At 43.0% G+C, this 18,415-nt stretch overlaps 1 protein-coding gene across 1 annotated transcript in view; it reads left to right on the forward strand.

Annotated features, from left to right (window-relative positions):
• The window catches only part of PHACTR1 (phosphatase and actin regulator 1), a 250,946-nt gene that overhangs the window by 230,037 nt on the left and 2,494 nt on the right, over positions 1-18,415 (forward strand). Inside the window, exons 11-14 of the mRNA XM_033154579.1 lie at positions 4,069-4,124; positions 5,994-6,055; positions 15,555-15,695; positions 18,138-18,214. Of these exons, the coding sequence (XP_033010470.1) occupies positions 4,069-4,124; positions 5,994-6,055; positions 15,555-15,695; positions 18,138-18,214 (336 nt within the window). The remainder of the gene's footprint in view (positions 1-4,068; positions 4,125-5,993; positions 6,056-15,554; positions 15,696-18,137; positions 18,215-18,415) is intronic.

Below are 18,415 nucleotides of genomic sequence, written 5' to 3' on the forward strand. Positions count from 1 at the left end.
GGAGCATCAAACAACTAACCTGCCCTCACCGCCCAGCCTTGGCATCAGGCCACACCCCACCCCACATGCTGGCCCCTCCCCCTGCTTGCTGGTGAGTACCAGCACTTTTTTCTTGGGGAAAAATAGTGTATGTGTGTATATAAACATACAGACATATACACACACACAACTGAGTAGATGGCTGCTGCTTGACCAGCCCTTGGCATAGGGCCAGATCCCAGAACCAACTCAAAACAGTCCTGAGCACAGCAGCTTATAGGACAGCCATCCCTAACCCCTGCCGGTGATTGGGACACAAAGAGGTTGGCAGTGGGGGGAAAGAAGGTTGAAAGCTGATCCCTACCGACAGAAATAAAAGAAGGAAGAAGCTTTTCTTGTTGCTTTTGGCAGATGAAAGAGAACACTACAATGATATTGAGAGTGTGTGGCAGTAACGATATGAAAGAGGTTTTGGAAACTCTGAGCACAATTCTCCCATAAAATACTGACTGATTGCTTGGGTTATTGTTGCTCTGGAATTCTTCTCTCCTCCCCCTTTTTTTTCTTTAATGAGAATGGTGACTTTATTCTTTATCTCTTTGCAGTGCACTGAGAAGTCTGAAATCATTGTGCTCTGACAGTCATAAACTTGCTAGAGTTATAAAACTGTCAATTCACTGAGTGTTCAGGACTAGATTCCAATTTTATAGATGTTCTTGTCAAATTTCTTGACATCACACAGTGCGTGCTTTTAGTTAACATCTTCCCAACCCCCTCCCAATGGTGCCTTGTTTATCCTGGGCAAAAATCTTACATTTCTATTATTTCTTAATTGCATTTATACCCTACCTGTTTCTCCAAGGAGCATACATGGTTCTCCCTCTCCTCATTTAATCCCCACAACCACCCTGTGAGGTAGGTTAGGCTGAGAGGCAGTGACTGGCCCAGGGTCACCCAGTGAGCTTCATGGCTGAGTGGGGATTTGAACCCTGGTCTCCCAGGTCTTAGTCCAACACACTAACCACTACACCACACTGCTCTAGTGAGTGAATGAAGTCAGCAGTCATGTAGCTTCAAGATGGTTGAATACAGATCAGGTATCCCTTTATAAGCAGCTTGACATAGAGTTAGGATGGCTGCAGAAGGTTCACCAAAATCTCAAATATAGACAAAAAGCTTGGCATCTTTGTTGTAGTTATTTGGTGGGGCGGATACTCTGAAATGCTGTGTTTTTTGCTTTTGCTATGCTAAAAGTTAAAGGGTTGAGGACGATTGGAAATGGACAGTGTTAACATACTTTTGTAGTTGACTGTTGGCAGCTTTTACCTACTTTCCTTTTCTGCCAGGTTCAAAGCCCCTTTAACATTTCCGTGAAAATGCTTGTTTCCACAGCCTGTGTTCCTCCTTTTAACAAGCTGTTCTAATGAGGCTTCTGAAAAGCCATTACATAACCTGCTTGCTACGTGTTGCAACGAGCACAACAAAGCTACCCATTGCAATGCTGAACTGTGCAGCTTTATATTTTTATTCCCAGGCCCAGCTAGATAAAGCCACGCGTCTAATTGCTTTACAGTCCTAAGGTGAACTCTCTCAAACATCCTCTTTGTAACACTGGCTGTGCACTGTAAGGATAATAATCGTGATTAGCGGTACTTAAACAGAGCTGTCCCCTTTTAAAGTGTGCCCTTGAATATAAGTTCATTCTGAACACACGTGGCATGATCCTGACCTTTTTTTTAAAGCACTTTGCCAGTTTCTCATATTTTCATCGGTTCCAAAATTATATGAAGTATAACGCTCATCTTCTCTTACATTGAGCCTGAGTTATGTAGCAGGTTTATTTGTACTTAGTAACAGCCACGAGGGGCTCACTTAAGAAGATAGGGTTGTGGTGGATGTAGCCCTTTATCTCATGCAATCACTCTGATGAAAAATCTACTTGCAGAAGACAGCAGTGCCCACCACAGTTGCAGAGGCTCTGAGACCTGGCAGAGTCCCTTTCCCATTGGAGGTGCAACTGAGACGTCTTAAGTCAGAGCTGGATCTCCACCCCCATCGTTCTGCCCGGACACTGAGGTCCAGTGCCGAGGGCCTTCTGGCGGTTCCCTCACTACGAGAAGCCAAGTTACAGGGAACCAGGCAGAGGGCCTTCTCGGTAGTGGCACCCGCCCTGTGGAACACCCTCCCACCAGATGTCAAAGAGAAAAACAACTACCAGACTTTTAGAAGACATCTGAAGGCAGCCCTGTTTAGGGAGGCTTTTAATGTTTAATAGATTATTGCATTTTAATGTTCTGTTGGAAGCCGCCCAGAGTGGCTGGGGAAACCCAGCCAGATGGGCGGGGTATAAATAAATTATTATTATTATTATTATTATTATTATTATTATTATTATTATTCTCCCCACAAGCCAACTTTTATGGTCACCAGTCGGTCACTGAATCTCATAATGGTGTCAGGTGATTGATGCCTGTCAAAGTTCAAAGGAGGTCACTGCAACTGCCGATCAGGTGACTAGCATCTTCAGTCGGACAGTGATGTGGTACATGCTGCTCCCATCAAATGACCAGCCCCCTTCTCCTTTGCTGGGGTTGATGTGTGTGGTACCACTTTCCCACTGGGGATGTAACAGTTCCCAGCGTCCCCAGTGGGGGAAATTCAACTGGTCCATGCAGCATCTCTCGTACCAGGGGTGTTGGTAGGATGCCTTTCCTTCTGCCAGCCTGAAGGTAAGTTTCTTCACCTTCAGGCTGTGGAAGGTGCAGGTGGCACTTTATAGGACTGGGCAGAAGGCAGCCCTGCACACAAGTCTGTGTTCATCTCAATCCTGCTCTCAAGCATCTGATCAGAGGCTTTTGGTCGGCGTTTGTGAGCACCCTTGATCAAATGCTTGAGGCATCCCCTAGTTTGAACTACAGGTTCTCATGGGTAGGGTGCAATATTTTCATCATGCTTACTTCACTTTTAAGGTGGCAAGGGCTGCTTGTTAAGTATCCCTTTTTCATTCTATGAACTACTCACTGGTGGTCTGTACTCTGTAGCCTTTCCTGGTGCCATCGCTCCAATTGAAGCCCAGGGGGTAACTTCTCTGAAGGGGATTTTTCAATCAGGAAGCAAGGGCAGCTGGGGAGGCTGCAGAGTGCTAGAGCAATGTTTACTGGAAAGAAACACACACACATCACCCTTGAGCACCTCGCAACAGTAAGGCAAGCTGAAACCCCCACACCTGCTGAGAAATTCTAAGGTGCCCTGAGAATGAGGCAGAAAAATGTAAGCCTCTTTCTCAGGGGAAGAAAGCATTAGAAAACATAGAGGACAGCTTTCAGCACAGCACTAATAACCATCTGTGGCCTTAGGGAGAATGAGTTACTTGAAGCCAGAGACAAAACTGCTATTGAATGTCACAGCAGGTTGGGAACAACAGTGTTCGCAGCCATCTATGTTTTTCTTACATCACTTTCCCCCCCCTCCCCCAACTCTTCGGCTGCTCTTATGTCCTAGAATATGCTTGCTTTGCAATTGCCCTTTACACCAAATGCTTGTGTTTGTTGTAGGCAAAATATACGCTGGCAGGAGAAAGTGCGTTTGACCACTGTTAATTCGTCATTAAGAAATTGCATAAAGGTTTTCAGAGGGAAAGTGAGGACTGAGGAGGCAAAGAAGAGCCATTATTGTTCTAAGCATGCTTCGACGTCGTTTCTGGGCTGTTAGCCGCCTTTGTTTCACTGCCTCTTTGGACAAGCAGGCCACAGTTTGGAGGCTCACATAAGCATAGGGAAGGAAGAGCACGGAGCGGAGCTTGTCGTGCTTGCAAGAGTAGGGAGGGAAGAAGATGACAAGTCGAGACACCTGCATCTCATCTCTCAGCCAGTTAGCCTGAGGTGGAGATTGTAGGGGCATTCCTGATATGACACAGCATGTTTGGTTTCCCCTTGGTCAGCAGCAGGAAGGAAACTACCAGGGCCCATCATGCCAGGGCAAAGTCATCTTCCCAGTTTCTGTGTTATGGGGCAGAGAGTAACTTGGGAGCACACTGGATGTCTGAGGGCATGATATGGTCCAGAAACTGATCCTGAGCTTTTTCCGCAGACGACTGAGCCAGAGGCCAACTGCTGAAGAATTGGAGCAGAGGAACATTCTCAAACGTGAGTAATTACAAGCTTGTGAGGGATATGGGGTGATGGCGTACTCAGGTCTCTGGGCAAAGGGCCCCTTCAGCTCCACCCCTCTCTCTGCTAGGGACAAGCAGGTTTTTGTTGCCCTTTTATTACTGTCCTCCTTTAAAGCAGATTTCCTGTGAAGCTATATTCACAACACTTGTCTTGAACAGCTATCAGCATTTTCAGCTTGGTACTTAGGGGAGAACATCTTTGAGTCACAAGTTGTCAGCCAAGGAAGTCCAAGTTATGCTCTTGTTCTTTTGCAATACACTCCTGTGCATGTTTACTCAGAAGTAAACTTAAATCCACTGATTTAAGCAGGATTTACTTCCAGGTAAATGTGCATAGGGTTGCATTCCTATAGTGCATTGGATACCACCCTGTATGTCTAAGCTTGATGTAGTTAGCAACTGAGTTATAATGAGTAGGTTGTGCTTTTGGAAACTAAGGATTTGTAGAGAAACACATGATTTGAGTGGCCTCTTTACTATGGTACCACACTCGCCTCCTTTAGGTCAGATATACAAATACATTTAAGGATTGCACTTAGGGAAAACCCACTCTTCCATTTTGCATATTAAGGATGTGCAGTGTTAATTGGCTGTCCCTTTTGACAATTACAAAGCCTCCCCAAAGCAATTTTTCAAGTTTTTCTTTTTTTGGGGGAAAAACAATCAGTCTGGTGACTTTGCCAGGCACATGTAAGGCATTCAAAAGGAAAGGCCCATATACACAGAGATGTATATCCAGGTACCTGCAGCTGGGCCCTGGCTATTACCTACAGGTGAAACTCAAAAAATTAGAATATCATGGAAAAGTCCATTTATGTAAGCAGTTGTTTTCATTAGCTACTGGAGTTTAATATATGAGATAGACTCGTGACATGCAAAGCAAGATATGTCAAGCCTTTGCTTGTTATAATTGTGATGATTATGGCGTACAACTGATGAGAACCCCAAAGTTGAAATTGTTAATTTGGGGTTCTCATCAGCTATACACCATAATCATCACAATTATAACAAATAAAGGCTTGACATATCCCACTTTGCATGTCATGAGTCTATCTCATATATTAGTTTCACCTTTTAAGTTGAATTACTGAAAGAAATGAACCTTTCCATGATATTCTAATTTTTCGAGTTTCACCTGTATTTTCCTGCTGCAGGTTAAAAAAATAAATCAGCAAAATAGGCCCATTTACGTCTTTTCACTGGCTGCAACAGCTGTAACAGTTTGCACCCAATGGTGTTTGTAACTGCATATATTTGAAAGAATGTAATGATGGGTCCCAGTAAACATCATAGAGGATACTGAGCATTGAGACTTGCAAAGCTGGAGTTCATGGGATCAGATGCAACCAAGTTGCATGGGTGGCTCATTGCCACAAATTCTTTTCTTATATGTGCAATGCTTCTGGGACTCATTCCAGAAGCTGTTCCATAAAAGCAAAAATTTTACATCAGACTGAACTCTGAGCTGCTTGCCTTATCACTGTGCTCTGCACTGAGGCTGGCAGTGGTATCGTTCCTATTTTCCCCCCCACAGCTGATAGACCCTGAGGCACAGAGGTAATGGCTGAGGAAGCCCCTTGGCTCCCTGCCTAATAGTTGGCATGAACTGAGCCCAGTTAAAGGAATGAAATTCATGCCGGCACTTAGCTAGAGGAAAAAGGATTTGGATGTTTTGCAAGGTGTTCAAGGGAAGGTGTTGGGAAAGAGGTAGCAGGACGTTGACTGCTCCCAGGCATCCCTCGGAAGGGAAAGACCAAAATATCAATAACCCCATCCCAGTGCTTGCCAGATTTTTCATATTTCACGTGTACAACCAGTCTACAACACTGTAAATCTTTTCCAGCGCGGAATGAGCAAGAGGAACAGGAAGAAAAACGGGAGATAAAGAGAAGATTAACACGCAAGGTGAGAAGTTACTGCTACTTCCTTCCATTCTTGGGGGCCCTTAAAGCTTTTAACTGAATGTTTTAATTCATTGCCGTTTTTTACTCTGTTTTTGTGGTGTTTTTTTAAAAAAATTGCTGAGCATAGTTTGTACAAACTGCACTAGCTTCTTTAGAAAGAACCCTTGAAACATTTTCTGTAGTTACCTCTTTTGAAAGCTGCAGAGGGATATTCCTGGGTATTGCAATGCATTCATGTACTTAAGGGTACATCTCCATGCAATGTGAGTCACCAAGCTGAAAGCAGCTTGCCAGGGGCTCCAAAAATGTCAAGTGCTTAGCAGGTCACCCTGGTTTGCACCTCATGGTACCAGTAAGTCAAACAGGTAAGGCTTATTGGAAGTCTGTGGATGTGCTGTCTCCCAGAGAGGAGCTTATACCACCTTTGCTTTTTTCCCAATCCTTTTAGCTCAGCATGGTGTGACAGCTAAACCAAGGTTTGGCTTTGCATACTGTCCAAACAGTTCATGGTTAGCAAGAAGATAGCTTAGGCATAAGTCTGAATTCAGATGACACACTCTGCCAAACCTTGGCCTAGCTGCCTTGCTGACCAGGAAGAAGCAAAGTTTCTCAGTGCACCACTCATACACTGGGGAAATTACTGGGGCACTGCTTTTCTGTGGTGAAAACAGGCTGGTGTTCCTGTAGGTTGGAGGGATATGAGATAGACAGACATAGGACAGAATGGAAAGTGCAACTTTAAAAAAAAATAGGATTGCCACCTTAAGCTTAAAGTTGAACAATTTAAAGTGGAACTGTGAGCTGGTCGGTTTAGTCAGCGAGCCTATTCCTGACTGTAATACTTTATCAGTTTTTGGAGGTGGAAAATTGCAGGGCTTAGTCATACATACTGCATGCATCTATTACACATTGTCTTGTATGCATGATGGTGTAAGCTCACATGCAGCCATGCTTCTCCATCCAATATATAGCAGTTCCTGTTTTTCAGTCTGTGTAAGAGATCACCCAAGACACATTTATCTATTTGTGCATGAATCTTCATATGCTAAATTTATCTTCTCAAGATCAGACAGGCAGCAAAAAGCAAGCGGCACGGAGAGTACTACTCCAGAAGGAGAAGTTGATTGTTATTCCTTTAGAGTAAAACCACACAAAAAGGAAATATTAGGCTGTGAAGCAGGAAATGCTTTGTGAAGGTTTAGAGTGTCGCTTTTTTCAAAAGTGCTCAGTGTTAGCCTAATTCTGTTCTGGTTGAATGCGACATCTCCCCAACACCACTTGTGATACATTAAACTGAAGAATAGATGTTTAAGAATGAAAGTCTGGTTATTTGTCACATTTGAACCAGATGGGAATAAATCATTAGAGAACAGTGTAAGTTTCTTTGAGATAATATTTATGTAAAAGATCGGAAAACCTTCTAATGCATGAAAATTACACCAACGTCAACACATATTTACCTGAACTCATGAAAACAGGCCTTTACAAATCACTCTTTCTTGTAAGCTGATAGATTTAGTTGCAACTTTTAATTGCATTTATTGATTTCCTTTATTACATTTATATAAACGTAACCTTTATCTTCCAAGGATCTCAGGGTGGTATACATAGTTCTCACTCTCCCCATTTCATCCTCACAACAATCCTGAGAGGTAGGTTATGCTAAGAGATGGTGACTGTCCCAAGATCACCCAGTGAGCTTCATGGCTGAGTGGGGGGTTCAAACCCTGGTCTCCCAGGTCATAGTCCAGCATATAGCTGTCAACCTTTCCCTTATTATAGCAGTGGGGAACAGCAGGGAGGGTTGACAGCTATGGTCCAGCACTCTAACCATTGTGCCACAGATGCATTGAGAGGAGAGGGAGGGGAAGTTCCACAGCACAGCCACAAGTCTTTGCACTAATGGAACTACTTTCTTTGAATGCTGCCCTAAGCATCTTAGAATCCAGTTGAGCACAGTGGGAGTGCTTAACTTTGCATTGGCTGTGCACATTAACCTGCAGCCTCTGAAATTCAGAGCACATTTTCAGAATGGGTAAGGGCCATAGTTCAGTGATAGAGCATCTTTTTTGCATACAGAAGATCCCAGATTCAACGCCCGGCATCACCAAGTAGGCTGGTGGAGAACCCTGTCTGAAATTGTGGAGAGCTGCTGTCCGGCAGTGTGGGCAGTAATAAGCTAGATGGGTCATTGGTTTGAGCTTATTGTCTTCCTATTGACATAACTTCGTTACCCCAGCTGCATAAAGGCAATCTCTTTCTCTCTGTGCCTCTGTTTCATTTATAAAGCAAAACAATGCTAGCAAATGATTTGCAGGTCAGTCATTTTCTTCGTTAACCTCCTGTTGTCTCAGAGCAGCAGCAGAGTGTTAGAAATAATGGGATCTTGAGAGTGGTGTGACCAGCCAGAGGAGGAGATTAGGTGAGAAAACAGAAGCTGCTGTTAATTTGGATAAATTGTGTTTCTCATCGAAAACAAAGAAACTTCAAGGGGCAGAATTCCCTGTGCCACTCCTGGCCCCCGTCTTAAGACACACTCGGCCTTCACCACCGTGTCTTAAACCCATATAGGCAGGAGGTTTTTGTGCTGCTACAAATTGGATTCTCTGCCTCTGGACACTGACTCCTGCAAGAAGCAGGTGTGCTGATGCAACAAAGAGGGAAGGGGTAATGTGACAGGACATTATCAACACCTGAGTTGTTGTCATAGTAATAGCTGAAACACCAAGGAAATTCTCGGCATGTCAGACCACGTTTCATGCTTCTCGCAGGCATTCTGCCCAGGATGTTATTTTATATTCCTGGACTGTGGCTTCGCATGGTAGCCCCACCCACGTTGGTCTGCCGTGTTTTGGAAGCCAGGGGGATTCAGCTTTGTGAGATATTGGACTGGAAATTGGCTTAGTATCAACATTTGAAATGAACAGGTTTTATTTATTTAAGCTACAGCACAGGTGTGGATATTTGAGGGTATTTGTAGCCAGCTGATGACACAGACAGTGAGAGCTTGCATTGCACCTAGTAGGCCCAGAAGGCAAACCAACTTGTCTTCAGCAAAGGCAGAGCATTGCTGCCTGCTCCCTGGATCAACAGATCAAGGCTAGTGTAGTCAAGAGGCACCCCAAGGCACCGTGAGTGGGCTGCATATATTCTGTGCAGTATGTAGGAGCCTGGTACATGCTATCTTATACTTTGGCGCAGTTGCCCAGAAGGTTGACCACCAATGAGGCATGCCATTTATAGTAGCATAGATAGCTCTGGTGAGATTTAGACAACTACTGTTTTTTGGGGGGTGGAGATCCCATTGCAATCGAGATGTTGCAGAACTACAGGTTCCATCATCCCTGACCGTTGGCTATGCTGGCTGGAGCAGAGGAGAGATTTGGTACAACACCACCTGGAAAGTTCCCCAACACTGATTTATCACATCATAACTGTTGTACTATCTCATTTGGTGAACCTGGCCATTTGGCCAACCAATTGCCCATGGGGTGCAGCTAAATGGAAAGCCAAGTACTATCACCACCTTCCTTCTCCGGACTTCTGTGGTGTTGTGGGAGCATAACACTCAGAACTGCCAAGTGAGGCCAATGAAACAGTGAGGGGTTGTCTGAATATACCCAGTCTGCTCGCTTCACTGGAACAGTCGGAGCAGAACACTGGGAGCATCTCTTGAACACACTTTGTTAAAATGAGTGAGAGTTGTGCCAAGGAAAGTTCTCCTGCACAGCTCCCTATTTGTGCCATAAAGCTTAGGCACCAGAAATCCCCAGTGGGTTGTGCTTATTTACTGGTGTGAAATCAAAGTCAAGTTCAAGGGTGCTTTTCATGATTGTCACAGGCATCAACTAAGTCTGTTCCTTACATGGAAGCGCTGTGAAAGAGAGAAAATGTCTGCTGTGTAAAAGCATCCAAGAGCTTACTTGAGAGTGAATGCATTTCATTGGTGTTTTTGCATATGCTATATTATGGAAAATATGGACAAATGCCGCTAACTTTGGCAAGAGTGCTAGTCACCTTTGCTGTTTGTGTCGTGCGCTGTTAATACCTGCATACAAGCTGCTGCTGCTGCGATTCAGTTCTTGCCCATATTCCTTCTAACCGCTGCTCTAGATATCTTGGTCTTGGGCAGAATTCTGTGCCACACCCTAAAAACACACACACACACACACACACACACACACACACACACACACACACACACATACACACACACACACACACACAGGGCCACAGGGCAGACTAATACTCAGTGAACATAATATGGTTTTAAGCCCCTAGTAGTAACTTGTAATTGCTCCAAGCCTTCAGCCCCTGCTTAGCTATATTCTTAAGGAACCGTAGCTGTTCCTTTCAAGCTTGCTTTTTAGCTTGTTTATTTATTTATAGTTTATTTTAATTATTAAATTTCTATACCAACCTTCGAGGATCACAGGATGGTTTACAATATATTAAAAAAATAACATAAATGCACAACAATATAAAAAAACCCCAAAAATGTACAACATAGTAACAAGCAAAAACCATTACCCCCTCCCCAATTTAAAAGGCCATATAGATTGTTTAATTAGCCAAAGGCCTGGTTGTAGGGGAAAGTTTTTGCCTGATGCCTAAAGATATGTAACGAAGGTGCCAGGTGAGGCTCCCTGAGAGTACCCAGGGAATTTTAGGGTCAGGTCCAGCTTGAGCTGTGCCACAATCTACCTATATATAGGACATCTTCACTCCCAATCGCGTTCTAAAGCATTAACCCAAAATATCAGAAGCTTCCTATATGGATGGGTGATGAAAGCCTCAGTCAGGCAAAGGACAGGATGAGGAAGATAACTGGCTAGAACCCGAGCTCATTTCCTTACAAAGCAGATTAAGCATTTCCTCCTTTCTGTTCAAAGGCTTCATTCCGTTAGCGTTTTCCCAACCATCACAAGACACGTTAATTGCTTTAAAATTATAGTTGTAATTATTCATGACAAGGGACTCTTGCTTTCTTAAGACTTGTTCACCTAGCCCAGTTTCCTCTGGAGCAGGGACTAAGCAATGCCCACAGGTCACATCCCTCCCACTCACTAAAGATCGCCCCCTGGAGCAATCAGTCCATGAATGAGTCACGTGCCCAGGCTGGGAGGAAACCCTTAATAGGTCAAATATAATCCCGCAGGCCCTAAAGTTGCCCATCTCAGCTCCAGAGAGTCTGATCAGTGTGAAGGTTCCTGCTGTCCTGTACTCAAGCATCATTTTTCTCTTATTCCCTGAAAACACAGAATGTGCTGATGACAGTAGAAAGTGACTTCACTGTTCAGTCTAAATCATTGTTTTAAGTCTATATTTAGCTTACAAGCTCTTCTTTTTTGATCCCTTGTCATCATGAAAATATAAATAAGAACATTGTTTTTCAAAGGCATGCTACATTTAAATAGCATCCAGAATCTGTGACAAACAGCCCAAAGCTTTGAACTCAGTGATAACGCTGGCACTTCATCCTTAATTTATGCTGTGGTGGGGAAACATCACATGAGCAGAGAGGATGGAACTCCACATTTACTTTTGAGTGCACAAGCTTTTAACCCAATCTTTGATATTCCCAGTGTCAGTTTTCAGGGGACTTGTTGCTTATTCTGTTTAGGACCACATGCGAAATAAATAATCATTGTGGAGTTATGATGATGGCAGTGGCAGCAGCAGCAAAGATAAAAATGTCCTCTTTGTAGTTCAGTCTGCAACTCAAATTTAGCTGTCACTGTGTAATGGGGAAGCACAAGATCACATGCACTTAGGCCTCGTAGAATGAGGCTACTGTTTTGTAGATGCTATATATATATATATATAATATATATATATATCACAAAAATCTGCCAGCCTTGCACAGGGATGTTGCAGGCCATCCTTTCTTGGTTTATGGCAGAGTTGGGAACCTCAGGATCAGGAGGCCAAGTGTGTCCCTCCAAGCCTGTTTTCTTCATTATCATTATACCACACTCCCTTGTATTTTTGCCTGGCTGGAATATATCCTTGAACTCCAGGAATCTGGCTGGAGAATAAAGACAGAGGTGTGTGCAAACCAGCCTTACTTCACAACGCTAACATTTACATGTATTGCTCCACCCACCTTTGCCTTTGGCTCCACCCACCACGTGTCCCTCAGAAGATTTCCCAGATGGGAATGCAGCCCTCTGAAAAAAGGTTCCATGCCCCTGGTCTCTGTTGAGATGCTTTGGTGACCTATGCACTGAAGGATGAGAAATACAAACTATAGTCCCTGATTGTATTTATAACCTGCTTGGGGGATTTCACTCTATTAGAGAAGAATTATTACTCTGCTCTAGGCAGCACATGTCTGAAAGAGGCATGGCTTCATAAGCGTTATGTAACGCTTAGACCGGAAAAATGTTTTCCATCCAAGAGGCCTGTTGCATGCAGAATATTGTGTGCAGCCGACAGTGAAATGAATTTTCTGCATGTGCATTGTGACACAGCGTTAGCTTAAAAGACTTGGGCTCTATCCAACCCAGCACGACTGGAGTTCCACTCACACAACTCTAGCTTTCCTTTCCTCTCCTTCCCCCTTCAGCTCCCTGCATGGCCTCAGAAACTCCTGCAGAGTGTCCAATGCTCTAGAGCAGAGGTGGCCAACTTCCAAGAGACTGTGATCTACTCACAGAGTTAAAAACTGGCAGTAATCTACCCCCTTTTTTGGGGGGTCAAAGTTGTTGAGCATTTTTTAGGAAGGAATGCCCTGTTTTGGGGGGTTCACGTAAAAGTTGTTGAGCTTCTTTAGGGAAGAGAAAAGTGATGTTGAGTTTTTTTAAGGAAGGAAAGTCCTATTTTTGGTGGTTCAGGTCATTTTAGGGGTGCAGGGCAAAGATGTTGAGCTTTTTTTAAGGGAGCCAAAGTTTTTAGCTTCTTTGGAGGAAGCCACTAATCTACTGGTGATCTACTGCAGACATCCAGTGATCTACTGGTAGATGCCTGCTCTAGAGCAGATTTTGAAGAGAGGGGGAGGGGAGGGAGCTGCAGGGGGGAGGAGAGAAAGTGACTGGAATTCTGTTCACCTTAATACAACCCTATATCTCTGAAAAATACTACAGGGGGTTACAAAAAATAGGGGGGGGTTGTAACCCCTGTAGCAACCACTTTTGCTGAATCACTGGGACCAATTTTGTTGTTGTCCTTAAGCTTCCAACCACTTTTTCAGTTAATGGCATTTTAGTAGAAGTGGCGTGATATTCTTCATAGTCCCCACATCCCAGTCCAAAAACACATTTAAGATTAGGTTATCAACTGCTGCACCAGAATCATTTCATAAAACTTGAGGCCATTGTTGGATTGACATTACACGGTCCTACTTATTTCTGGATGCAAGCATATTGCTAATGCCAAAAGGTATAACCCAAATCCCGTGAGATCATTAATGTATCTAAATCTGCTGGGTAAACCTTTCCCCAAGTCCCAAAGTGAATTCAGCTGTTTCATTTCAGGTTCCTCGCCTCTTCTATAGGCTGGGGAAAGGATTCTGTTTTAGACAGCCCTATGGCATGCCATTAAATCTCCACTGGCATGGCCGTGAAAGGAAAGCCCTTAATTCACCCCCGTTATTGAACGTAAATTAAATTAACCGTAAAGTCAGTCTAGGTAGTTGTAAGAGATAAGGCCTAGTATCAACAGGACCTTAGGACCTAAGATCAAATTTAGGGTTGGAGCATTCTTCCAGAATTGTCATTAGAGTAGCTCCTGACAAATGGGACAAAAATGCTGATCTTATCTATGGTTCCAAAGATGAAACTAATTGGACATAATTTAAGAGAGGCATTTATGTAACATACTGATCTCAACAGGTTGCCCCGTTGCTTGGAAAATTCCTGTAATTCTGCTTACTTTATTAAAAGTTCAGTGCATTCAAGGGGAATATAAGTCCTTTTCAGCCATACTCTGCTCTTGGGTAAATGCCTATCACCAACCATTAAATATATGGACTGAACAGTATGACAGAAGTATGACAGATTTATTAAGACCTCTCTCAGCACTGTTGTCCTACTTTTTTGAGATCACTGCATTAGAAATAATTGTTTTGGTACAATGAAGATTGTTGCATGCTAAGCACTCTTTCAGTTGGTAAGCCACCAACAGCACATCTGAATATTGCCCCATATACTACTCCTTAATAATTCTGAGTAAATGTGCATATAATTGGGCTGGAAGTAACAACTGGGGAAGCTAAATCAACATACTTCAGCCTTACTTTCTATGAAAAAAAAAGTACACTAGCACTTGAGTTACTTTTTCTGATATGAAAAAATTGGGCCTTCCTTTTCGGTGTACCATTACTGTCATCTTGGGATGACATATCAGAGCTGTTCTCAGTAAAGCTGGTTCAAGAAATATTGTATTCACCTAAAATACTTTTACACCAACTCTTTAAAAGCAAGAAAGCCGCCAGGTCCACCTTCAGGCTGTTGGAGATAGTTTGACAAGCTCTGAGAATGCAGCATTTGTTGCAAAGTGTCCTGCCAACAAGTTCATTGTTAAGTCACTGAACCCAGGGTGGTTTTATGTAGAACACACGACACCTCCAGTTGCTTGTGTCAGGTCACAGAAGACAGTCTTTTTGAGAAGCCGTGCCTGTGATCAGGCCATTTGTAATTGTGCTTCTTGTTCAGTCAGGTCAGAAACGGCACATCAGTAGTGGCTGTAGTGCAATATTTAATCAGTTTGGATGCATGTTCCAACTGCTTCAAAGCACCCTGAGGAACAGGGCATCAGTTTGACATGGAGTTGTGAGGATATTTGCACATTCCTTGCTCAAATATATATTAGCATCACTTCACCAATTGACTGTCACTTTGGGGTCTCATTGTACTAGTTAGCCCCTCCAACAGTATGAGATACAAAAGAGGCAGCAGCTATGCTTCTCAGTCAACTTTTCAGAACAATGTGGAACTGTCAGATTTATTTATTTTAATATTTACGAACCACCTCCTTGCCAAAATGTATGAAAATAGCATGCTAACCATGAAATCGAATAAATGCGGAGTCATAAACAGCAAGCAGGGAAAGCAGAGTTAATTACCTCCATGTGTCTCTACAGTCTGACAAATCAGGTAAGTTTTCGAAAAGTGGGCATTGCACATCCACGATGCCACCACCAAGAAGGCACTTTAACCAGGTGCCTAGACTTGGACTCCCTCAGCGTTTGATGGAGTTATGAAGAATCAGTGGTGGGTGTGAAATTAACAAATCATGCATTCAGTCCAGCCATACTCAGGTATTCAGAAATAATAGGCAGCCTTTTAATACAAGGGATGTCTCTTGGTGGCCTCACATCTAATGTTAAGATGGCAGAAACAGCGATTAAAAACCAGCCACTGGACATAGATGAGGAACTGGAAAATAAAGCAGCATTTCTTTTAACTTTCTCTCTCCCCTTCCCTTTGGTCAGCGCAAGAAATCAGCATGTCGCTTTGAGGAAGAATGACATTTTGGAACACTTCTCTTTTTCCCTACAGCTAAGTCAAAGGCCTACAGTAGAAGAGCTGCGCGAAAGGAAAATTCTCATCCGCTTTAGTGATTATGTGGAAGTGGCAGATGCTCAGGACTACGACAGGCGGGCAGACAAGCCATGGACACGGCTCACAGCTGCTGACAAGGTACGTAGCTTAGGGGAAGCCTTGGGCTTGAGCGTTGGTCTAATGCAGGGGTAGCTAACGTAGGACTGTAACTTTCATCAGCCCCAACCAGCATGGTCCATAGTCACTGATGAGGGGAGCTGCAGCCCAGCACCCTCTGCAGTGCTCCACAGTGTCTATTTCATCCCATTTGTTAATGAATCTATGGTTTCTGCAATGCACAGAAATTCATATTTAAATATGCGTTTTTGACCATTTTTTCTCCCAAATAACTAATGCTTAAGTGTGTTTTTATCTTGATGTACACATTTTTTATAAGCTGTTGAGCCAAAAATTGCATCAGAAAAAACCAAAGGATGACTGTGGTCTGATCTGCACAATAGTCTAGGAGGTGCAGTTCAGGTCAGCTCATACAAAGAATTTACAAAAGAATTGCTTCTTAAAGCATGCCTGTTTGAGATGGGGCCACAACTGGATTTTGTTTGCTTTTCCTGCCAAGCATCTTTTAATTTTTCCATCACAAACATTAGCTTACACTTGCTTAAATTTGCATTAATTCCAGTAAAATCTGTGGGATATTTACACCATCACCAAACCTGGCATGAGGGAAATCAAGCCTGTAATTATTTGAGAAATACCTTGTTGACAACACTTACGTGTGTGTTTTTTGTTTTTTGCTGGGCAATTCCACCAGAGGAATAGATTTTGCAAGCTGTTTCTGTACAGGATACCACAGAACTGAGATAAGAAATTATTCTGTGTTTACTTACCATGGCACTCAGGCTTGCCACATATTCAGCCATGGAGTGACAATGCATCAATAAGGTCTGTGTTTCTTAAGGTGATAGCTTAGGCAACCTGTGTTTTATCAATCATTTTTCTCAATCCCAGTGGTCTCTTTAATGTCTCGTTTAATGTACCAAGTATCTTGAGTTACAAAAAGAGACCTTCTTGCAACATACTACCTATCGTACATAGTTTTAAAATCTCCCAAAATTGTTTGACTGGAGACAGTAGAATAAAATTTATTTTTCCATGGAGAATGGTACTGCTTTCAAACCACACCCAGATCTCTTAAAAAACCACAGTCTTTCACCAGTCTTAGTTAGATCTGGCCCCTCAGGACAGTCTAGCCTATCAAGCCCCCATTGATTCTGTGTGGATTTTTGCCGTCACAGAACCTACGGAGAAAAATAAGCAGCACGGGAGATAACACAGATACATTATAAATCACTCAACATTTGTGTGCTAGAAGAAGAGGTCATGTGCACTCTTCCAGAGAGTTCATCTTTGCAGCCTTGATTGTCCTCCTGCAGTTAGTGGCATGTCTATTCCTGTTTGTGAGGATACTTCATCACAGCTTGGAGAAAAGTCAAACTGACAGCTTTCACTAAAAGGAGACAGTTAATGCTCCATGGTATTTGCCCATGCTCCTGACGGACAAGATTTGACTTCGTCTTGAAAGATGTGATATACCACTTTTGAAAATTCTTTTGACACTATTAGATTGATGTAGAAGAATCTCTAGCAGAAATTGAAATGTGGTCCGAGGTTGTTGGGTCTTTAGCAGCGTTAGCAGCAAAAGACCCAGGTCGTAAGATTTAAGCAGTGAGGACCTTCGGGCAGAGTGATCTCCATTAAATCTGTCTTTTTCCTGGTTGGTATGATGATTTATGTTTGGCAGATTTGTGTTCCCAAAGTCCAGTGTGTAAGAACTAGGAATGTGTATCAAACTCACCAGCAAAGGACAAGGGAACTCAAGAAGTATGTCTCTGCCTCGTGGCTTCTTCTGTGTCTAGCAGGCAAAAGTTCATGCAACCTGGACTCTCCCCCCCCCCCTTTTTGAAATAAAATACAGCCATCATATGTCAAATGCACACTCAGTATTTACAAGTGCATGAATTTTTGCCTTCTACAGCACAAGCCATTTTGAGGATCAAAAACTGCACGAGGTTCCTGTTTTCATATTTGGTGAGAGTGTACCATGTTCCATGCCTTTTGGGGGAAAGTCTTTTATCTGACCTCCAAAATCACAAAACAATCTATCTCTCCTAATTTGGTACTTGCTTTACTCTCACTAGATTTAACCCCAAATTCTACCCTTATATCTAAAGAATTAATTTCCTTCCTGTTCACAGCAGCTAGATTAGTTCCCCTTTTCTTAAAATAGTCAGCAATTCTGTGCATGCGTACTTGGGAGAAAAGTCCCATTAGGCCGTGCCCCTTGCTTCTAGTCAATATCTATTGTATCCAAGTGCACAACACTTTGACAGGTGAGCATCCCAAATGTCACCCAAGCTGCTATAACGTATCACATTCTGAGTGGTGGCTCTAGCAAGCTACTGATCTGGTAAGAGATGGACCACTTTCCATTTAGTGCCCATCTATTCATAATTTAGAAAAGTGGAATGTACCTTCACACTGCTTTTCAGCTACATATCTACTTCTTTTTGTCCCCTGCAGGCGGCAATTCGCAAAGAGCTCAATGAGTTTAAAAGCACTGAAATGGAAGTTCACGAATTGAGCAGGCATTTAACAAGGTGAGATGAAGCTTTTTCTAAATAATAATTAAAAATGACTGGAAAAGCGGATTTCCAGTACAAACTCCATCAGCATGAGGCCCATATGTAGCCCTGACCAATATTTGGGGGGGAGGGTCTCCAGGAGCCCTTCATTGTCAATATGTATTTTATTTTTTTGTATACTATTGATCTGTAGTATTACTAGTTGCAAGGCTTGCA

Source organism: Lacerta agilis, chromosome 7 (assembly GCF_009819535.1).
Source record: "Lacerta agilis isolate rLacAgi1 chromosome 7, rLacAgi1.pri, whole genome shotgun sequence".
Taxonomy (NCBI): domain Eukaryota; kingdom Metazoa; phylum Chordata; class Lepidosauria; order Squamata; family Lacertidae; genus Lacerta; species Lacerta agilis.